The sequence below is a fragment of the Lates calcarifer genome, linkage group LG14 (genome assembly GCF_001640805.2).
Source record: "Lates calcarifer isolate ASB-BC8 linkage group LG14, TLL_Latcal_v3, whole genome shotgun sequence".
NCBI lineage: Eukaryota > Metazoa > Chordata > Actinopteri > Centropomidae > Lates > Lates calcarifer.
In genome coordinates, this window is record NC_066846.1 from 12722776 (window position 1) to 12742620 (window position 19845).

Genomic DNA, 19845 nt, shown 5'->3' on the forward strand with positions numbered 1-19845 from the left:
CTGTTCTTACTCACCAGCTAATGTTAACAGTATGCTACATTAATGGAGCCCACACTGTTACAGTCTGAGTGTGTGTTGTAAATATTATCATTAACATCATGAGTCTTGTCAGCTCTACTTTGCTACGCTAACTGAAATCAAATCATAAATATCCCCTTGTGGTTCTAATATTATTTAGCTGCTCTAACTCTTCCATAAATACTGTGTCTTGTGTTAAGTCTCTTCTATAAACACTTGAAAGGGGAAGTGATTTATCAGGGTAATAATGTCCAATGTCTGCACAATGAAAATAGTTGCAGGACAAACCCAGATGCTCCCAACAGAAAATTCACCTGCTTACAAAAAAATAGTCCCTTGTGACGTTTGGCCCAGCAGTTCAGTGTGTTTATGTGTCGACTGCCAAGGCAAAATGAGTCAATTAAAAGATGTTGATAACAAAAAAGATCAACAGTTGCTGCTCTGAATGAAGCTGTGTGCAGTGAAGACTGCAGATCAATATCAGCCTGTTCTTTTTAATTTTCCCTGACAGTATCTGGAATGTGCAGGGTTTTTATTTTTCCAGCAATTAAATCTCTCAGGGCTTGAGCAACTGTGATGGTTTGGAATATGGGTTTCAGTACAGTGTGGTAGAACATATACAAAAGACCTCTGCCTGATGTGATGCAATGAGTCCATGAAATCCCAATCACTTGCAGTTTCTACCAAAGGAATCACTAATATAATGTCAGCCATGTGTTGTTTACATGTTTTTGGCAAAGCTAAAAATAGTCACAAGTCACCAAAATTTGTGCGGCAGCTGCTCTATCCATCGCCGACTCTTTGTGCCAGTCCTTCCTGTCCCAGCTCTTGTTGGCTTGCCGACGTGTAATTTATGACTGATTTACACCTAAAAACACACTTCATCTGCTCCATCGATCACAATGCGTTCTTCCCCCTCTTTGTCTGGGGCTCTTGTCCGGACAGGGGCTTGCAGTTTGTTTTGGCTCCAGCCTGAGTCTCTTTCTTTGTCTGTGTCTGTGTTGACTGCAGATTTTTGCTGCATGCAATGTCTCGGAGCTCTTTTTTTATTGCCGTCGGGTGACATCATGAAGCTGGCGTGAAGCTGCCTGTTCCTGGTTATTTGTGCCAGTTTTGCCAGTGGGCAGGCAGCCACCTTTGTCGGCACGCTGAGAGTTAAATTGGGCTTGTTCCAAGAGTGTGTGTTGAAAGGTAGAGGACGTACAGTAATTTAGATCAGAATAGAGTCTGTATTTCATGATGACTAATCATATCCATTGGCAATAGGAGAGGAGTTTGAGACAACGGAAAAGATTTTGCAAGCTGGGGGAATCCCAATTCTGTTGTTGCACAGATGACTGAAGGCTTTTCCATTTACCTGGGTTATACTTTTTTATTTTTGTTTGTTTTTTTTCTTGGGTAAGATTTGTTATCAGTTCAGTCAGGTTTAAAATGAAATAGAACCTTTTCTGCTCCACAGATAAGTCTACTGAAGAGACAACTGTCGACCCTGCATGAACTTTAAAACCGATACACTGTTCTATACTTGGTGGCTTGGGTCTATTTTCATGCACTGCTTGCTAACTGATTGGATTTATAGCTCGGCTGGAGCGCAGGCTAGAGAGAAACCAAACCCAGACCGGAAGCTCACATTCTGACGATGTGGACTGTCAGACCGGGTCTTGGCCGGAAGGTCTGGTTACTGTTGGGGGAAGGGGTCAGGTTGGTAGTCTAAACTTGGAACATTCATGGAAGTGGGGAGGAGATCACGTGACCTTGGAGATACCCCCCTGTGAGATCACACTGACGCTGGTGTTGGTTGTCAGGGTAACAGTATTTATGTCCACACAGGAGGTGAAGTCATAACCTGCCCCATTATGAAGTTTTTGAGTATTTACTGAGGCCTGTGGCAACTAAACTGGTTCCCAAGGGGTTTTTTGAAAGGGTCCTAAGGATTTTTGGTTAGGTTAGTGTAAGGATAGGGCTGGCATTATTCTAGATGTTTTGTTATTGTCAACAAATGCCATGAAAATATGAATGCCAACAATGCATTTGTCCATCTTTAAACATTTTTCTACTTCCCCACCATCTATGGCATCAAGTCCATAAGTTCCCCCTGAAAATTTATATCTTCAAAAATGGGTCACAAATGTAAAGTTTCATTTTTAAAAAAGGCAAAATATTTCCGAAAAACAGGTGGGCACTGTAGTTTTTAGGTAATATTACTCAGACAGACAGGGTGCATTTCTAGGGGACTATTTTCAGCGGTGGATTAATACACATTCTGTGCTCTCATTAATATGCATAGACAACTCAGACAGCACTTGGTTTTTGTCTTTTCATAGACAGATTAGATAAAGTTAGAAAAATACAGTGTATGTCCAGCATTATCCCTTAACTAATATTAACATTTTTTAGTAGATATCATAGTGTATGTGCAGTGTATCTGTGATGATTTGGTGCACACACATGACGAACATTTAGAGAGTTTTGCAAGCGATGTTGTCACCAAATTTGATACCACATTTCCTGGATAGAAAACACAAGACTTGCATTGTAAGGCATCAATCACCAGGACTGTAGTGTGTGTGTAGTGTGGAGTCGGCACAATCTCAGTTTTCACACTTGCTCTATAAACAGGAAAGTCTTCCAGAGAAGTTGATACAGTGTTGTTTGATTTCAGTGTGAAAACCTACAACTTTGATTGGATTAAAACAGTGACCTCATGATTGAGGCATCTGACGCATCCATGACTTCAAAGGAAGAGTTAGCACCCATAATTAGGAAAATATCAGAGATGTCTCAGAACATTCTGGCATTGCAGATCAATCCTCCTTTTACACCTTTGTCTAGATATGTACTGCATGTGTTATTTCAGGGATCTGGACAGGGTTGCAATACCAGGCACAAGACCTGGGGATATACTTCATAAACCTGTACAAGTGGTATATTAGCAAAAACATGTCGCTTAGCTCCTGTTCTGTCGGCATGCCCATTCTCGCCCTGGTTCACTTTGTTCTTAAAAAACATGATAAAATTGCTAAATTCCCCCCTTAAGTCTCTAATTATGTCCATAAAGGGTGGAAAAAGAGACTGGGACAGAGACAGAGAGAGAGAGAGCAAACAAGGCGAGGCAGGTAAAGAACTAATCCTGTCTAATAGCAATGTTTCTGTTCCATCATGACTGCAGAATCTTTAGCCAGAGGAAAGGTACAGTACAGATATAGGTTTTTGCATGTGAGCAAGCAAGTAAAGATTTATAGGTTTGTTATCAGTGGAGTTTTTACTAGATTTTTCTGAGAGCAATAGATTTGCATACAAAACATATGATGATCTCAACATGGTGCATTATTTTTAGATTAAACTATTCTACAGTAGTTACAGTCGTTAAAACTATCCATCTTATATTTTAATGCAGCAATAATATTCATCTGATATGATTTATCTAATTGTATATAAGTCTCTTTTCTTTTTGATATGGAGTTACATTCTTGATCGTGTTGATATCAGAGGTGGTTTGAGTGCTGTCTGATAAAGACTTTATTGACGAGGTAGTTCATACTCTGACAAACGATAACTTCATAGATAATTCCCTTTGGAAGGTTTTCAAACATGTAGACAGAGACACAAAGAGAAAGGTCATGGAACATGCATCTGTGTGTGTGTGCTTGGTTTAACATGTTGACACATTAGCTGTAAGCTGTACAAAGTGATTGATGATATGTGCTATGATATGTGGTGGCAGATTTTAACAGCTTTAGAATATTTCCCCAGAGGCAGCACAATTTACTTCTCAATATTTCATGTAAAAGAGCACTGCGTGTCTTTTCTCTATTATGTTATTAAAATGATTGTTATAGTGTGGCGTAGCGCAAGGGATTTTTTCACTGTAACTTCTGTTTTCCAGGTGATTTACTGGGATAAAAGTCCAGTATATCACCCATAGTGTTAGGAGATATGACATTTGGAAAGAACTTAGTTCTCTAAATCTTAGTTTACTTTGACTCTGCCAGGAAAGCCACACAATGCAGCACGTTTGTATTTAACATTAAATCATTTCACAATGTTAACACAGTCTTAACAGGCTTAAAGATGAGGTGAAGATGTATTTTTCTATCTTTCTAACAGCAATTAGTGTCAGTTCATTCCTGAATGATTTGATTATCAATTTGCAGAATCTTCAAATCTTCAAAATCTTACAAACCATTTTATTTTTCTATTTATAGCATAAAGCTCTTCTTCTCTTCTCTGCATTTCTGAAAAGTTCCTTTCCCAGGGTACTGTATATGCTTTTTGTCTGAAATAAACAGCGGTTTATTTTATTTACGTTTGCAGCCATCGGCCATGTCATCTGGCTGCATGCGACGTCCTGTTTGGGTCGGCTGTAGCGTCACAAATTTCCGCTGTCTGGCCACGTTATAGATGACCTGGCTCCAGCTGGGTGGCCCTGTCAAAGGGGAAAAAAAACACACACACAAAACTGCATGCAAGCATGTGTACAAGTACACAAAAGCACACATTTTAGCATATACACACGTACAGAGATACTGTATGTGAATGTAGAAATCTGAAATTGAACTTCTACGCCCTTCGATGTACAGACATGCACACAGAGGTTGTTGTTTGTCACTTGTACACATAATCCCATGCTTATATACAGTCAATGCTACACACACACACTCAGACACACAGCATGGAATAAACAGAAGTAAACGAGGAACGCTGGAGGCCCAAACACAGCTGGTTAGTCTCCTGTGGTGGATGTCAGGGTCACAGATGGACCAGAGAGAGAGGGGAGCTAGGAAGAAGGAGGATATGATGAAGGGGAGTAAGAAGGCAGAGGGACAAGGTGGGGGAGGAAGAAGGGAAGACAAAATAGGGAGATATGATGATAAAAAGGTGGAAGGACGAGAGATAAGAGAAGGACATTGCAGAGAGCAGAGACTCAATTTCTTTCTCCTCTTATCGCCTCCTTTATTTGCATAAGCAGTCACAACCTCTCATTCCTCCTACTTTTTTCCCTTGACGTCGTTTCTCAACGTCAGGTTCAGGCAAAGGTGAGATGAAAAGTCCTCGGGTTCAAACAGTATTTCCAAATACATATTTCACCCTTCTCACTGTCACTCAGTGGATCTTAGGCAGGTTTTGTTGTTAAAAACTGACTCTTGCGCCTCCTTTAAGTAATCAGAGTGATTAGTTTGTATTGGGCTATGACAGTTTGACGGACAGGTGTTGGAGTAAACTCTGCTCTCCCATTGGTCTTGACCATGTGATGACATGCTGGTTGACAGGATGTGGATTATACAGATTCCTGTGCGGCACTTAGTAGGGAAAGCATGAAGAGTCAATTTCAGGGACAATAACTTCCTGTGAGGCAGGAAGATTTCCCACGTCAGTACTTAGTGACGCAAAGAGCAAGTTGGAGCTGAAGCAGTTTAATCGATTAGTTAATCTGAAGAGAATTAATTGACAACAACTTTTAACAAGCAAAAAATAACCCAAATTCTCATGGGTTCTCAAATGTGAGGATCACAGTAAATATCTTTAATTGTTGGTTGGGCCAGGTGAATAATTTGAAGGCTTTACCTTGGCCTACATGTCTGGTAATCATGGTAATCATGAAGCTACAGCTACAGCCAAGAGAACCTTAGCTTAGCTTAGCTTAGCTTAACATAAAAACTGGTAGTGGGGTAAACAGCTGGTGCGGCTCTGTCCAGAGTTTAAAAAATCCACCTGGTATTTGAGTAATGATTGGTCAGATTTTCCCAGTCTTTGTATTACTTCAGTTAAGGTGGAATCAGAAGCAGGGACTTTTAGATGCTGTCGTTCTGCAGTTCCTAGATCTTTTTGGTTGAAAATGGGCTATAGTTCCCAAAATGTACAACTATTAACGCCGAGGATGTCTTAACATGAATTGCAGAGGAAAATTGAGCATCCTTGTCCATTTTCCAGCCTGCATTTCTGACCTTTATGCAAACCACCATCATGCTATATCTATACATCTCTAACATTCGAAGCATGCAAGGCTTTATCTCACCTTTTATCCTGTCTCATCATGCATGTTGTCTCAGCCATTTAGGAAGCACCAGTGTATACCATGTTCTGGGTAACCCTAGTCTCAACCTTCATCTGGATAACATCAGCAGACCCTATAGGAATGAACGGGCAAGTCCAGACGTTGGCCACTACCTACATACTGCCACTCTGAGCTGTATGCACTGCAGGAGGTTTAAACAGACAGGTATTACAGATGGCTTTTAAACGTCTCAGACGAACATACATGAAAGTGTTTGGACAGTAAAGTATGAGCAAACAGGGGAGATTGATTGGGGAACATTAGCCGGAGCTGAAAGACGCAAAGCCAGGTAATGCTGGGGTGACAGAATGGAAGAAAGAATGATGTGTGTGAACACGTCGTTGAATTCACCCAGACAATCGGGACTGTGCCTGTTCCATCACGTTACACCTGTGAATGTATGCAAATTATGAGCATACATACACAGAACCTTTAGCAATACGTCTAACCCTGCAGCGGGCTTACATTCCTTTAACTTATGTCCCTAACCTTAGCATAAAGAGTCAGTTCACCCAAATTACAAGGCAGTATATTTTCTCATGTTGGGCAGGAACACATTACAGTAATGTGAGAGTAAGTAGTGTGATATGCCACAGTTACTATGATGTTCTGTTACTTCAATATGGAGGTTGGCTTGTTATGTGTAAGATAAGATCAAATATCTCTCTGTATCTTCAGCTTATTGTCCTCATATTCCTCTTTTTTTTAGACTGTTTTTGTCTCTCAATGCAAGAATATAGCCCTGAGTGTGTGTATTTGTTCTTGTATATCTATCTTTCTGAGGACCAGAGTCAGATCTTGCAACTGAGGACATTACTGCAAAGTGGGGACATTTTATCTGGTCTTCGTTTAAAGGTTAAGGCGTTTTAATTTATGGTTAAAGAGGGACCTCACAAGTGTAGTAGTACATTGTGAGTTGTCATTCAGCACTTAGTGTGTCGTAACATCCGAGTGCAGTCACATGTCCTGCTGCACGTGTTTCTGTTGACCTCTAATAATTCTTTATTGTGTGCATACTTTCCTCACTGTCTTCCTCCTCTGTATTGAACACCACATCACACATCATCCTCCACCCTGAGGTTGAATGCCTCTCCCTCGGGCACTGGCTTAGCAACTGTTTGCCCATATCATCCTTCACTTTTAACTCTGGGTGTGGACAGCCCAAATTGAACGAAGATCAGCAGCGGCCGAGCACATCTCCGCCCTGCTCAGGTGGAGGCTGGATTATGTCTCGGAACAATGGATCTCGGGGGCAATAACAATCTGAATCAGCCTGCGGTGATTGGACAGTATTCATGCCTTAACAAAAAGAGGATAATAATGGTAACATAATACGAAGATGGGAGCCAAGAAAGCATAAGACTTTTAGTATCATCAAGTCTTTTTTTGTTGCTTTTTTGGCTTGAACTTCCACTAAACTGCATTAAGTTCCCATCCTGTTTGTTTTTAACCACTTTTTTTTCTTTTTTAATCTCTTTTTAAGTACCAATAAAGCTCCACCATTTGTTTCGTTTCTATTTTTAGCTTCTTGTCTCTTTAGCCTCTTTGCCGAAAGTTTAATTTGAGCTCCTTCGTCATTTTTCTCCATTTCTTTCCCCATTTCTCTATCACCCTCTTATCTACCCCCCCTCCCACTTCCTCCATTAGCCGAAATTTCACTTGTTTCCCTGCTCACTTTCTCCCTCTCCTTTGCCCTCCTTCTGTCACTGTGATTAGAAGAGTTGAGGAGATCAGAGGGAAGAAAGCAGGACTGACCTTTCCCCTCCTTTTCTCTCTCTCTCTCCTCTCTCTCCTCGGTGTGCGTTTTCCTCTCCTTTCTCCACCACATTCACGTTCATGTTTCTTTGTCTGCAGATTTTATGGTCGTAACTGATTCAGTTGTCTTGGCCAGGTTGTAGTAGCTGTAGTCGTAGTAGCTGGCAGGAATAATGTGTCTTTTACTACTCAATGGCTTCACCAGTTGTATTATAATATTGTACCTTACCTAATGATATTTATCAAGGGTTTTTAAATATTTATCTTAAAGAGGAGATAAAGATAGAGGGAAGACAGGCAGCAAGTGGGAATATTATTAAAAAACTAAACTAATTTCAGTCTGATTCTTGTCAGAAAATGTAAAACTAACATTGTATGTTGCGTCCAATGTTGAAGATGTTACTGTGAGCTTCAAGAAATGTTAACATTTTTTACTATTTTCTGTCATTTTGTAGACAAAATGACGCAAGAAATTTATCAAGAGAATAATCAGTAATGAGTAAAGATGCTAGTTGCAGCCTTGATGTTCTAATTTTACTAAATAGAAAACAGACATCTAGAAAAATACAGTATTAGTATTAGTTTCTACTAGAATCTAAAGATTTTACTTCTTAAATATTGATTTTGATTCAATTTGTCATAAAATAAGTTGCATAAAGTTGTTGAAAGCGACATCTAATAGGTCTTATGAGTTACTATGTATATGTGTGATCTGAAAATGACTATATCTGCTGCTGCAGTAGCATTGACCTGCTGCTGGTCATGTGATGAGTGAGCCTGAGAAAGCTGCACCGTGAACTGAACTCACACTAAATTTGATCAGAGGTCTCATTGAATACATTTTTAAATAGATTTGATAAAATGCTATCAACAGGTACAACTCCTCAAACCTGATCAACATGTCTCAACAGCAGAGAATGAAGAGGAAAAAAACATATATAAATATAATAATGATATGAAATATTAATTAAAAAGATAAAGGCTTGTAGCTTGGATCCATATTGTGCTGGGTCGTCCATCTTGTTGACCCTCTTTAAATAAATATTTCTCAGACGCCTTCACATGGGATACACTCCAGTGTTTCCCAGGCTCTTATTATATTAGACTGAGGCCCAGACTGGACCAGCTGATGATGACTAACGGGGGTCCTGCAGGGTCCTTGACCTCGATTATTGTGGATATGAACAGTCCCAGACTGTGTTCGTACGAACTAATGCACCCCACACTCTTCATCGCGTTTAAGCTTTGACCTGCACACTTGCTCCACATCCACTCCTGTCCTCTTAATCTCCATCAGACCCCCAGTCAACACCCTTTTGTCCCTCCCGTCCTCCCTCCTGTCCCTCACTCCTCCACGTCTCTCCACCCCACCAGCTCCCTTTCATCCGCTAATCACATTGAAATGCCAGCCATGACCTTTGAGTGTGACCCCAAAAGAAACTCTGAAATCATGGACTCTTATATTCACGCAGAAGTCCTCAAGCTTGCTAATTAATTATCTGTATTATTTTAAACACAGTTTAGATGCATGCACAGTATTTAACACAGATATATAGACGACAAATAAGAAAACACACATATTTCCTCTCCCCATGTGGTCCATCACCTCCCTACTGAGACGCAACATGTGAACAGATGCCATTTGGTGTTGTGAAGTTATAAGAGCCTCACATATATGAGCTTATGCCACTCATACGTCAGCTTATAAAAGCACTGCGTGATGTTTTCGTGGATATCTCAGGAATGCCACCCAGAGAACTAAAGGTTAATCTGCAGTTCCCTCTGAGTTTATACTCTGCAGATGGTGTGTGGTGACAGGGAGTGTGTGTGTGTTGTGCATAAAAGGGGATGTAACTTAATTTAAGGTCCACTTACTAGCTGCCATCTTGGAAACTTGGCATATTGCATGTGCAGAGGAAGACAGCGTAATGTTGTTTATACCTCCAAGGTTTTTGTTTTTTCATTTTCCAAACTATTGTTTCAAAGGACAAGTATGAAATTTCACAATCTGCATGCAGATAACACAGTGTACAGTAAATAATTAGAGAGTTAGGAAGCCAACTGTGGGAAGCTTTGGCCTTGACAGCACTACTTCAGTCTGTGCCAGACTCTGTCTTCACACAACCTCGACTCATTTGAAAGGTCCAAGTCTCCCGATGTCTGTGGAAAGCATTTTAGAATCACAGCATTTGATTTTCATTTTCATTTTAATGTGTTTATCCTGTGCTGTATGTGTCCAAACCCATTTGATCTTTAAGAACAGAACCTTTTACATACAGCTGATCATAGCTCACCTGGGTATAGATAAATGTTTTTATCATCATGAATCAATTCTCTGGCATTTTGTAATGAAGCTGTCTTCCCATGTTGGAATGCCTTCTAACCATTTTAACATATGGTAAAGATGGATTGCTCAAATCTTTGTGTAGCACTCTAAGGTGCAATTTTTTTTCCCTGCCTAAGAAAACAAACATCCCACAGGTCACAGCAGCTTTATGAATGAAGTCATGGGGAATTTAAAGCTTCCCCGGGGCTCCTGTTGGCATCACTGGCTCTATTCCTTTGGTCAGAGGTTTGACTCTGGTTGTAGTTAAGACCAGCTTGTGTCTCTGTTACTAATCAAATAAGAGCGCAGCAGGGGGACGGTCGCACACCTAGTCATCTGCCCTCTGTTAGAAAACCCAAAAAGAAAAGCACGTGGAGGTAAAATAAAGCTTGTAAACACAATATCAGCACAACACAAAGGGAAACTTTATCTTTCATCACTTTGACTGGATCTGATCCTTTTTAAAATCCTTTTTAAGCCTTTTGCCTTTTTCAAAATCTGCCAACTTTTCACTGATGCAGTCATTAGGATTCCTCGTATCCACATGACTCACAGTGTTGTTGAGTCTTCAGATGCTCTTCCTTTGCAGCTCTTTGTTTTCTTTTATTCAAGAGGGGATTTGAACAAAGACTCTTGCACTTGTTGCACTTTTGCAACAACATGTTATGGTGCTGTGAAGTGCCTTGCTCAAAAGAAGGGAGATTGTGATTGTGATTGTTTGCTTTTGATTTCACTTTTCCAGCACGAACACTGGAATAAACACCAAAATGTCTGGTCTATAACAGCAGTTGATCACATACGTTTACAAAGCAATTGCTGTAACGTCTTTTTCTCTTGTATTTTCTGCAGGGTACCAAGTTTGACGAGCCGTGTGCAGGCCAGGACTGTAGCGGAGGATGTAAGTGCAACCCAGAGAAAGGCAGCAGGGTGAGTCATATCTTATCTGTATGATGTTTTTTTTTCTTATGAATACTTGATGTAAACGATTCTTAAACCAAGAGCAAAACCATGGCGCAAACATCCACACTCATATCACAATACAGGAAGATGGAACAGCGATACCACAGAAGCTGTATATTTTGTAAATATTCTATCTGTTATATTGTTTCCCATCTGCACGTGTCACATGACCTTTTTCGTCCAATCATGATCGAGTGACGATGCCTGTGGCAAAAGTTGGGCTAATTTAATTAACTCAGAAAGACACATTCAGCAGAGGTTAAACGTAATCTGCTGGTTTTGACATTAGCTAATATGGCGAAGTGAAGGTTTAAGATTAAAATAGATACATTAGATTATATAAAATCTATGATATAAATGAACAGACAAAGTATATAGTATCAACTGTGAATTTTTTGGGTAAAAAAATAAATCAATTCAAACATCAGTATCACTATCAGCCAAATTATTATTTTGAACATTAGTATTGTATCCTTAAAAATTTCACAACATATTTCCCCAGAGACTGTGTCTTTGCATGTTTATCTGTCAGTCAAGACAAAACTGGGTACAGCTGGTTAAAACTAAACAGGGTTCATTGTGTTACTTGGCAGCAACAAAATCCCACAAAACAGTGTTTAGTTTGTTAGAAGTTCATTTATATCAGTTGAGGTTTTGATTTCGGTAATTTAATCTGCGGAAACGAGTACATTATGTTCACTTCATTAAGAAACACTGACCTCAGGGGATCCATTTAAAATTCTTATCTCTTTCCGTCGCACAGCTCCCCACAAATATTACCCGCATTTCATATATATATCAAAGTGAGCTCTGTGTCAGATTGTGCAATGCATGTTTCAACAGTCCTCGCCTATGGACTGTATTGTGATTTCTCCAGGCGAGAAATCAAACTCAGACGCACACAAACACAAAACAATGCATGTCTGTAGGCAAGGAACTCATTTTCTTGTCACCACTACCGTGACATTAACATCAACTGTCAGTCTCTACCAGTGATATCAAAACAAAGGTTGGCAGAGTGGGAGGTGATTTGCTTCTTGACGAATGACTGCGCATTATTGGAACATGCTTTGCTGCATTAAATCCACTCTCCACAGTGTATATACAGATGTAAACACATGCTTTCCACCTGTCAGCTGTTTGCACTTTAGTCGTAGCAAACACGAGAGCTTAGCTTTCTGATTTATGGCTGTAACTTAGAATGACAGTTAAGAGGAAAGTTCTGTAGGTGTTTTATATGTCAGTAGACATTCCTGTACGTTGACAAGCCCATATAAATACTTCAGCATCATCAGGTCAGAGAGGTGAAAGCTGTAAATACATATATTTAAGTGGAAGGGCGTTAATTTCTGTCTGAAACAGCTTGAGAATATATTTTAAAGTGCTTTGACAGCGAAACAGATCACAAAGAAGTTGCTATTAGCCTTTTATAAAAAAAAATGGTAAGACTAAGAATAGATATAGACTGCTGCTGTTATGATGAAGGTGAAAGTGTAATTTTTACCTGACAGCTGCAGCGTTGTCAGCCTTTGAATTCTGCTATAAAACCTGATACTCGCTGCCTTCAGAAGCTGCTGACAGACATGAAAAAATTTCATTAGCATACCACAGAATAAAGTGGAGAGGTTTGGTTTTAAGGGTGTTTTTGAAGTTGGGACACTCTGCCCGGACTTAATTAAAATGTAGAAACACTATACTAATGTGGAATCTGTCTAATTCTGTAGCATTTTATGGTCGAATTTCAATTTAAGACAGCATTATTGCAACAGCTAGACCAGCAGCAGCTGAAATCTAAAGTTTTTGGCTTTCTTCAGTCAAACCTTTCACTCAAAGGAAGAAGGAGGATGCGATTTATTTACATGTATTTATGTTAATATTGGAAAAAGTCCAAGAAATTGTGCACTTGTGGCCTAATTTTGTGTTATTATTAATATACTTATCCTGAAAGTTGTATTTTGTTTCATGGGCAGAGAGCTGAGACTGACATAACACTGTATTTACACCTCCAACCACAAACCACAAAATCAAATCACATCATAAATCAAATGTAATCACAGAGAAAATAAAAACGCTGCAGCTCCCGCGGCAAGTTTCATCAAATCAAATATTGAACATTTGATAAGGCAGAACAGGAGGGTGTTTTATTTAATGTAGGATTAGTAGGATTTTTAAAAGAAAGGGAGACACATCCTCCATGTCCCAGGTGGAAATGATGCCCCTAAATGCATCAGGTGTTTTTAGCTTTTGTAGACGGTTTTTGATGTTTCTGTAGCTCTAATTCTACAGCAACACACGTTGTCAGGTCTTCCACTTCATCTTTTGGGTTTGTGCTGATGTAAAACAGTTGAAAAAATAACCATAAAGTCTGCTACTGCTGATAAAATGACCAAAAGATCTGTAGATAATTCAAGAAAAAACTAAACCCCAGCTGAGACCTGTGTGTGTGTGTGTGTTCACCTCTGGTTAAAACCAGACTAACTGTAAGCTTCACACTGTAGCTCGGCCTCTTTCAGTCCGTATCCAAACAACAATTACTGTCTGACACAGAAGCCTGCACTTACTGCCTGCCTACTGTAACGCCACTTTAGGTAAATAATATAGTGACGAGCACCACATTACACCCAGGTACCTGTAGGTAAATGATACAGCTCAGGTAATACCTCCTACCTCTGTACAGGGGCCTTCTGCTGGGCCTAAATGACACAGCCGCCGGCTATTTTACCTTCTTTAACTGTTACTGTTGTGAGGTGGTAAGGTGCTTATTTCTCTCTTTTCAGTTTTACTTTTGTACTTACAAGTCGGCGAGGTGACGTGTGCTCTTGATCATAGCTGTTAACGGTCCAGGAGTTCACAGGTGGAAAGTAGTTTAGGTCAGTGTTTGTGCACCGTTAGGGAGTCCGGACTCGATCACTGATGGGTTCCCTTCATGAGAGGAGGTCTGTGATGTGTTATTGAGAGAAATCAGATATGTTAAAGGTCCCTACAAGCCAAAATCTCTCTTTATTTTAAACAAAAATCAACCAAATCAACAAAAAATCTAATTAAAATGCTGAGTTTTGACAGCAGGATTAACAGAAATCCCTTCACAACCATGCATATACATTAAACATGTCTGTTAGGTTTATTAAAAGTGGAAGTCTGTTGTCAGGAGATGAGAAATACTCTCCTAAATCCTCCATTTAAACTTGGAAGTAAACCAGTGCATATCATCTCATCGCCATTAATTTGCCAGTTATTTCTCTTTTTTTATTCAATAAATTAAATTATCTGTAAAATGCCAGAGTCAAGATAGCTGCTTCAAAGTTCATGTTTTATTCAAAAAACTGTCCACAAACCAAAAGATATTCCATTTAATATTGCATAAAACAGGAAAAAGTGCAGCAAATACTCAAATTTGAGAAGGTGGAACCAGCAAATTTTAATTTTGTCTGCATGTGTGTGATGTGTTTATCCCTCAAAAACACTCAACTACGTGGTTAAACATTCTAAATTTGCAAGTAGTTTTTTATTTCTGCAGTTTGCCACTGGACACAAAATATCTCAGACTTCACTTAAAAAGTCAATTCTCAGTGTTTCAGTGTCTCACATGTTACACACATTACAGGACTTGAACAGACTTTCAGTGTCAAGCTCTGCACATACATCAATCAAACATGATGAAGTAACAATCAGCAAATCACATTTTGTGTGAAGAGAGACTTTAAATACTTAATCGATTTAAAACTTTCTATTAACTTTCTGCCAATCGTCTGATCAGTTAACTCCTGAAATCCAGCTTTATTTAACCACTTCACAACTCTTTACATTTAATGACGTGGCATCAAAACTGTTATTTCTCAACGTTCTCTTGATTATTTTAGTCAAATTTTGAATGTTTTAAACTAAAAACTGACATAAAGCACCTTTGCACAATAAGAGTTTTTAATCTTTCTATCTCAGTGTGAGTTAAAGTTCATCTTCAGTCCTGCATGTGCTGCAAACCTTTATCACAACCGCCCAACTTCTGAAATTCTAGATATTTTCTTCTGCTTGTCTCTTCATGAGTTTATTTTGCTTTGGACCGAAATCAATCAGTTCTCTCTGACTCCTGCATGATTTCAGCGGATGTTCACTGCCGGAGTTCACACGGACGTGAATTCTGAGTCTGTTATATCATGCGGGAGCTGCGCCTGCAAGAAACGTTGGCACGTTTCACCCAAGAAACACAACACACACAGTGAGATGATGAAGGCAGCTGATGCTTGACAGAGAAACTTTGATGTTGTCACGTATGATTTCGGTGATGCTCTGTTGATTCCTGAGGGCGTCGGAGCGCAGGGTCAATCATGAACCAAAAAAACAACGGATAGAGTTTATTAATCTCTCTAAAGAAATCAATCATGAGATTTGATTTGGAGTCGACTCAACGACTCAAACTCTACAGATATTGAAGAAGAAGTAAATGTAAATAAATCTAATCAGAAATTTTCTCAGATTCATATTTGTTTTGAAAAAGAAAAAGAGAATTGCTGAATGCTCTGAACTAGTTCAACTTTTTAGGAGTTTAATATGAATAATGTCTTTACACTGAAATGTTCCCGTATGTTAGAGGCAGACAAAGTCGTTTTAGTGCAGTTTGACGCTAAAAACTAATCAGTGAGTCTTTGCAGCAAATTTCATAGACGTAACCTCTATCAGTCAGTCTTCATGTTTTCGCATCACTCAGGCTGTTTATCCTCTACAGATGTTTTGGCTCAGATTTACCAGCTACTGTGCCAATAACTCTTGAGGGCACTAAACACTGGAACACTGTGTTACTTACAAAGGAGGAGGGCAGGACTGGCACGCCAAGACATAAAAACATGGCCTGAAGATGTTTCCTTTGGGCATGAAGACAAACACCTGGACAAAAAAAAAAACCTCTCATCAGCTATGTGTGCTTAAAACGGTTACAGAGGCTTTAAATAACTATATTGGATAAATTTAGATGCTTCTGTAACTTGTTATCTTATTGTCTTAAGCTCTTAAATCCGTTGGTAATGCCTGAGAAGGACCCGGCTCCCTCCCTGGGTGATATAATGTCCGACCCCATTGCAAACACACCAGAGACACAGTCCAGACGGTGTGTGTTGGTTTTGGTTGGTTTTCATTATTAATAGCCAGAGGGCCTCAGTTTTACTTAGACTTAAAGTCCTGAGACTCTTTATTTTAAGTCTTTCCTGGATTTAATATCTGTGTCACATTGGATCCATTAGGTCCAATAACATCCGCTCCCATTGGGTAAACCTCAAAGGTCAGAGGTCAGTGTTAAGGGATGACAGGATGGTTTGTGTGTGTGTGTTCAAGCAACAGCTAGGTCAACACACTGGAGCTTTTCAAGTTGCAGAGCAGTCAGGAAGTAGGTGCTTTATTGAATTTAGTCAGACCTCCTTCTGTGTCAATCAGAAACAGAGAAGCTGAGAGGACATCCTAATTTTGACAAGTTGCCAAAGAGGTCAGCTCAACATTTTCTGTGTCCCGCTGGAGCAAAGTTCCTCGTCCAATCAGAGTGTTTCTGCAGTGATTTCGATCTCAACCAGGGATCTGCTGGTTTCAGTGATTCTGATGTTTGAAAATAAAGCAGAGATACTGAGGCAGGATTGTTGCACCTTTTTGACGTGTGGTGCACATGGAAGATTAATCTTTAAATCATTTATTTGTTGTAAAATCTAATCATCTTTTAACAGACCAATTCTCCTCACAGTAATATAAAATCCTCACATTTCAGAAGGTGAAAATAGAAGATGATTGGCATTTTCGATTGATGACTGACTGAGTAGCAATTAATGGATCACCAGATTCATTCTTGATCAACTAATCAATAAGCCCTCCACTTGTTTTCTGCACACAACCACTGTATTAACCTGAAGAAACGCTGTGACCTCCAGCAGATCAAACAGTCTGATGCTGACATGAAGCCATAAGCAAGAGACGTATATAAGTAAGTGTGTGTGAGAGAGAGACACACACACACACTCCGTCACACACCCAGACAACAAAGAGGAGGCAGGAATAAAGGATGAACAGAGAAAGAGTGCAGCGTCCGAGCCTTTTAGAATAAGACGAGGGTAAAGTGATAGTGGATGTGTGTCTCGTGGGGTTGGAAGATAAGAAAACGAGGGATGAAACCCCTCTACGGGGGCCTCCCGATGAAAGACTGCGTCTCTCCATCCTTGAATTCCTTTACTGTAATCCTGGAGCAGGTAGAGAGGAGGGGAAAAAGGAGAGAGGAGGGAGTTGTAGAGGAATAGAAAGGAAAAGAGAGAGGAAGGAGAGGATCGCATCTGTAAAAAAATGAGAAAGGAAACAAAGCAGAGGAGGAAAATAAACGACACATTTAATGATTTAACTTTGAGCCTAAAGAAGAAGCCAAGAGAAGAAATGCAGTGAGGACAACCACAAAATACAGACACTGATGGACTACTGAACAGGCTGAACAGGCAGCTGTTAGCTGGAGAGTCTATCAAACAACAAAGAGACACAAAATCAGAACAAATAGTCACAAAATGGCTAAAAAGAGGCACAAAACAAGTAAATACAGAAGCAAAATTACCACAAAATTGTTAAAATCAGACACAAACCATTTCTAAAGAGACAGATAATGTGTAGAGTAGATGGGAAAGGACGACAAAGAGACACAACACTAGTTGAATTAGATGAAAAGAACCAGACAGCAGCTTCAGGTGATGGAAAACGGTTTTCTACATGAATTTCAGATACACTGAGCTCGTCTGGGTTTCACTGAGTGAGCGCTCATATAAATGTGTGTGTGTGTGTGTGAGAGAGAGAGAGAGAGAGAGAGAGGAGAGAGAGAGAGAGAGAGAGATGTATGTGTGATGATGTACCTACAGACAAGACTCATGTACAGGACAGTCTTATCAGTCGTGTCCTGTCCTTCAAGTATTTCTCTACACACACAGTCCTGGGCCCCTGTATGGCATTTTATCAGGGTCTCTCTCCTTTTGAAGCCTCTACTCTAAAAATGGTGGTGGGCTTTGTTTAGGCTTCATCTTGTCACACACACACAGACACACACACACTTAGAAAATGGCGGTAGAGCAGCCATTTTGCCTTCCATCGTCCAAAATGGAAAAAATGTTCCTGAAATAATGGAAAGATGCAACTTAACATCTCTGTCCTCTGTCTCTTTTAAATACACACACACACACACACACACACACACACACCTGACACTCAGAGCCGGCTCATCCCCTCACACCCGACACAAAGTCTAGGAAAGGTTAAAGGTCACAGCCAACACAAAGGCCAGGGTAGACGAGAAGGTCAGAGTCACCAGGATCACAGACTCAGAGACAGACAGGGCCAAGTGTGTGTGTGTGTGTGTGTGTGTGTGTGTCTGTGTGTGTGTGTGTGTGTGTGTTGAATAGTCTTCAAGGTCCTTTCAAACACTCTTCATCCGTTCATCGGCCACCTGTCTGTCCGTCTGTCTGTCTCTCGTTCCTCATCGCTCCTCGCTTCTTTCTCAGGCTGTTTCCTGTTTAGTGTAAAACCAGAACAAACAAAAAGAGCGAGGGAGAAATCCATATCAAAGATCTCTATAGGTAGATAAATGAATTCCCTAGATTTACGCTGTGTGTGTAAATATCAAAGACCTGTTGCTACATCATCTGTTCTGTTTTCAGTGCGCTCTACTGCCCTCATATGGCTCCTTCAGGAACTGCAGGAGTCGGTTTGACATGAGCCCTCTGAGGTTTTCCTGTCAGAAAGTTGGATGTTAAACTGTTTAATTTGGAAGCATTTAGTTCAGTTTGTGTTATATGATGCCACAACTTAGCAGGTCTGACACTGTATTCATGTAAAAAGCAAATATCTGCAGCTGGTGGAGTGATGAAGAAATATTATCCTAGTGATTTTATTATTTCAAAGTACAGGTGGGTAAATCTTATCAGTAACTCTTTATGGAGTGACCCACGTGCAATGAAACATTTACATAATTAAACATAGTCTTATTTAAAACTGACATTCTGCAGCAAAAGATGTTGCTTATGCACCTGAAGTGCACTGACATGTAGTTTAATTGTGCACACAAGTGTTACTCTTTAACTCTCGTACTTTCACTCTCATCTTTCATAGGTTAAGATGCAGATTAAAGCATTGTACTGTCAGGTGTAATGTGGCTCTGAAATGACAGAAAAGTACTAAAAAGCTGTTGTAGGCATTAAAGCTGACATCCTTATTCATCTAATTTTAATTGCAGTCTTATTTACACAGCTCAAACCTAATGCAAGAATGAGCAGATAAAATAAAAGTAAATGAAGTGGAAAATTGCTGGAGGGAAGGTTCCCTGCACAGAGCGGGAATCAGACACTTTCTGGGTGATCTAATGTCTAACTCCCTACACAACACACACACACACACACACACTCCCTCAACACACACTTATACAAAGGACAAACATGTGCAGGAATGTACAAAACTGGTTATTACTGATTTTATAGGCTCTTGTGATTTGATGCGATGGTGATGGCAGTTATTTATGACATTTCCACTTCCACATCTTCCACACACACACACACACACACACACACACACACACAGTTAACACACATCCAAACTATCATTTATGACATGTTTTCTTTTCAGCAGAGTTGCCCTGCCCCGCTTGTTACTGAGCCTTAAACTTAAAGTGAGATGCAGTTAAACATGTAGATGCTCATCACCTTTAAACACAACGAAAATACTTTAGGATGTT

The 19845-nt window shown here is 39.9% G+C and overlaps 1 protein-coding gene across 1 annotated transcript in view; it reads left to right on the forward strand.

Annotated features, from left to right (window-relative positions):
- Positions 1-19845, forward strand: part of col4a6 (collagen, type IV, alpha 6) — a 113710-nt gene that overhangs the window by 56897 nt on the left and 36968 nt on the right. The window contains 1 exon segment of the mRNA XM_051075577.1: positions 11004-11081. Coding sequence (XP_050931534.1) covers positions 11004-11081 — 78 coding nt within the window.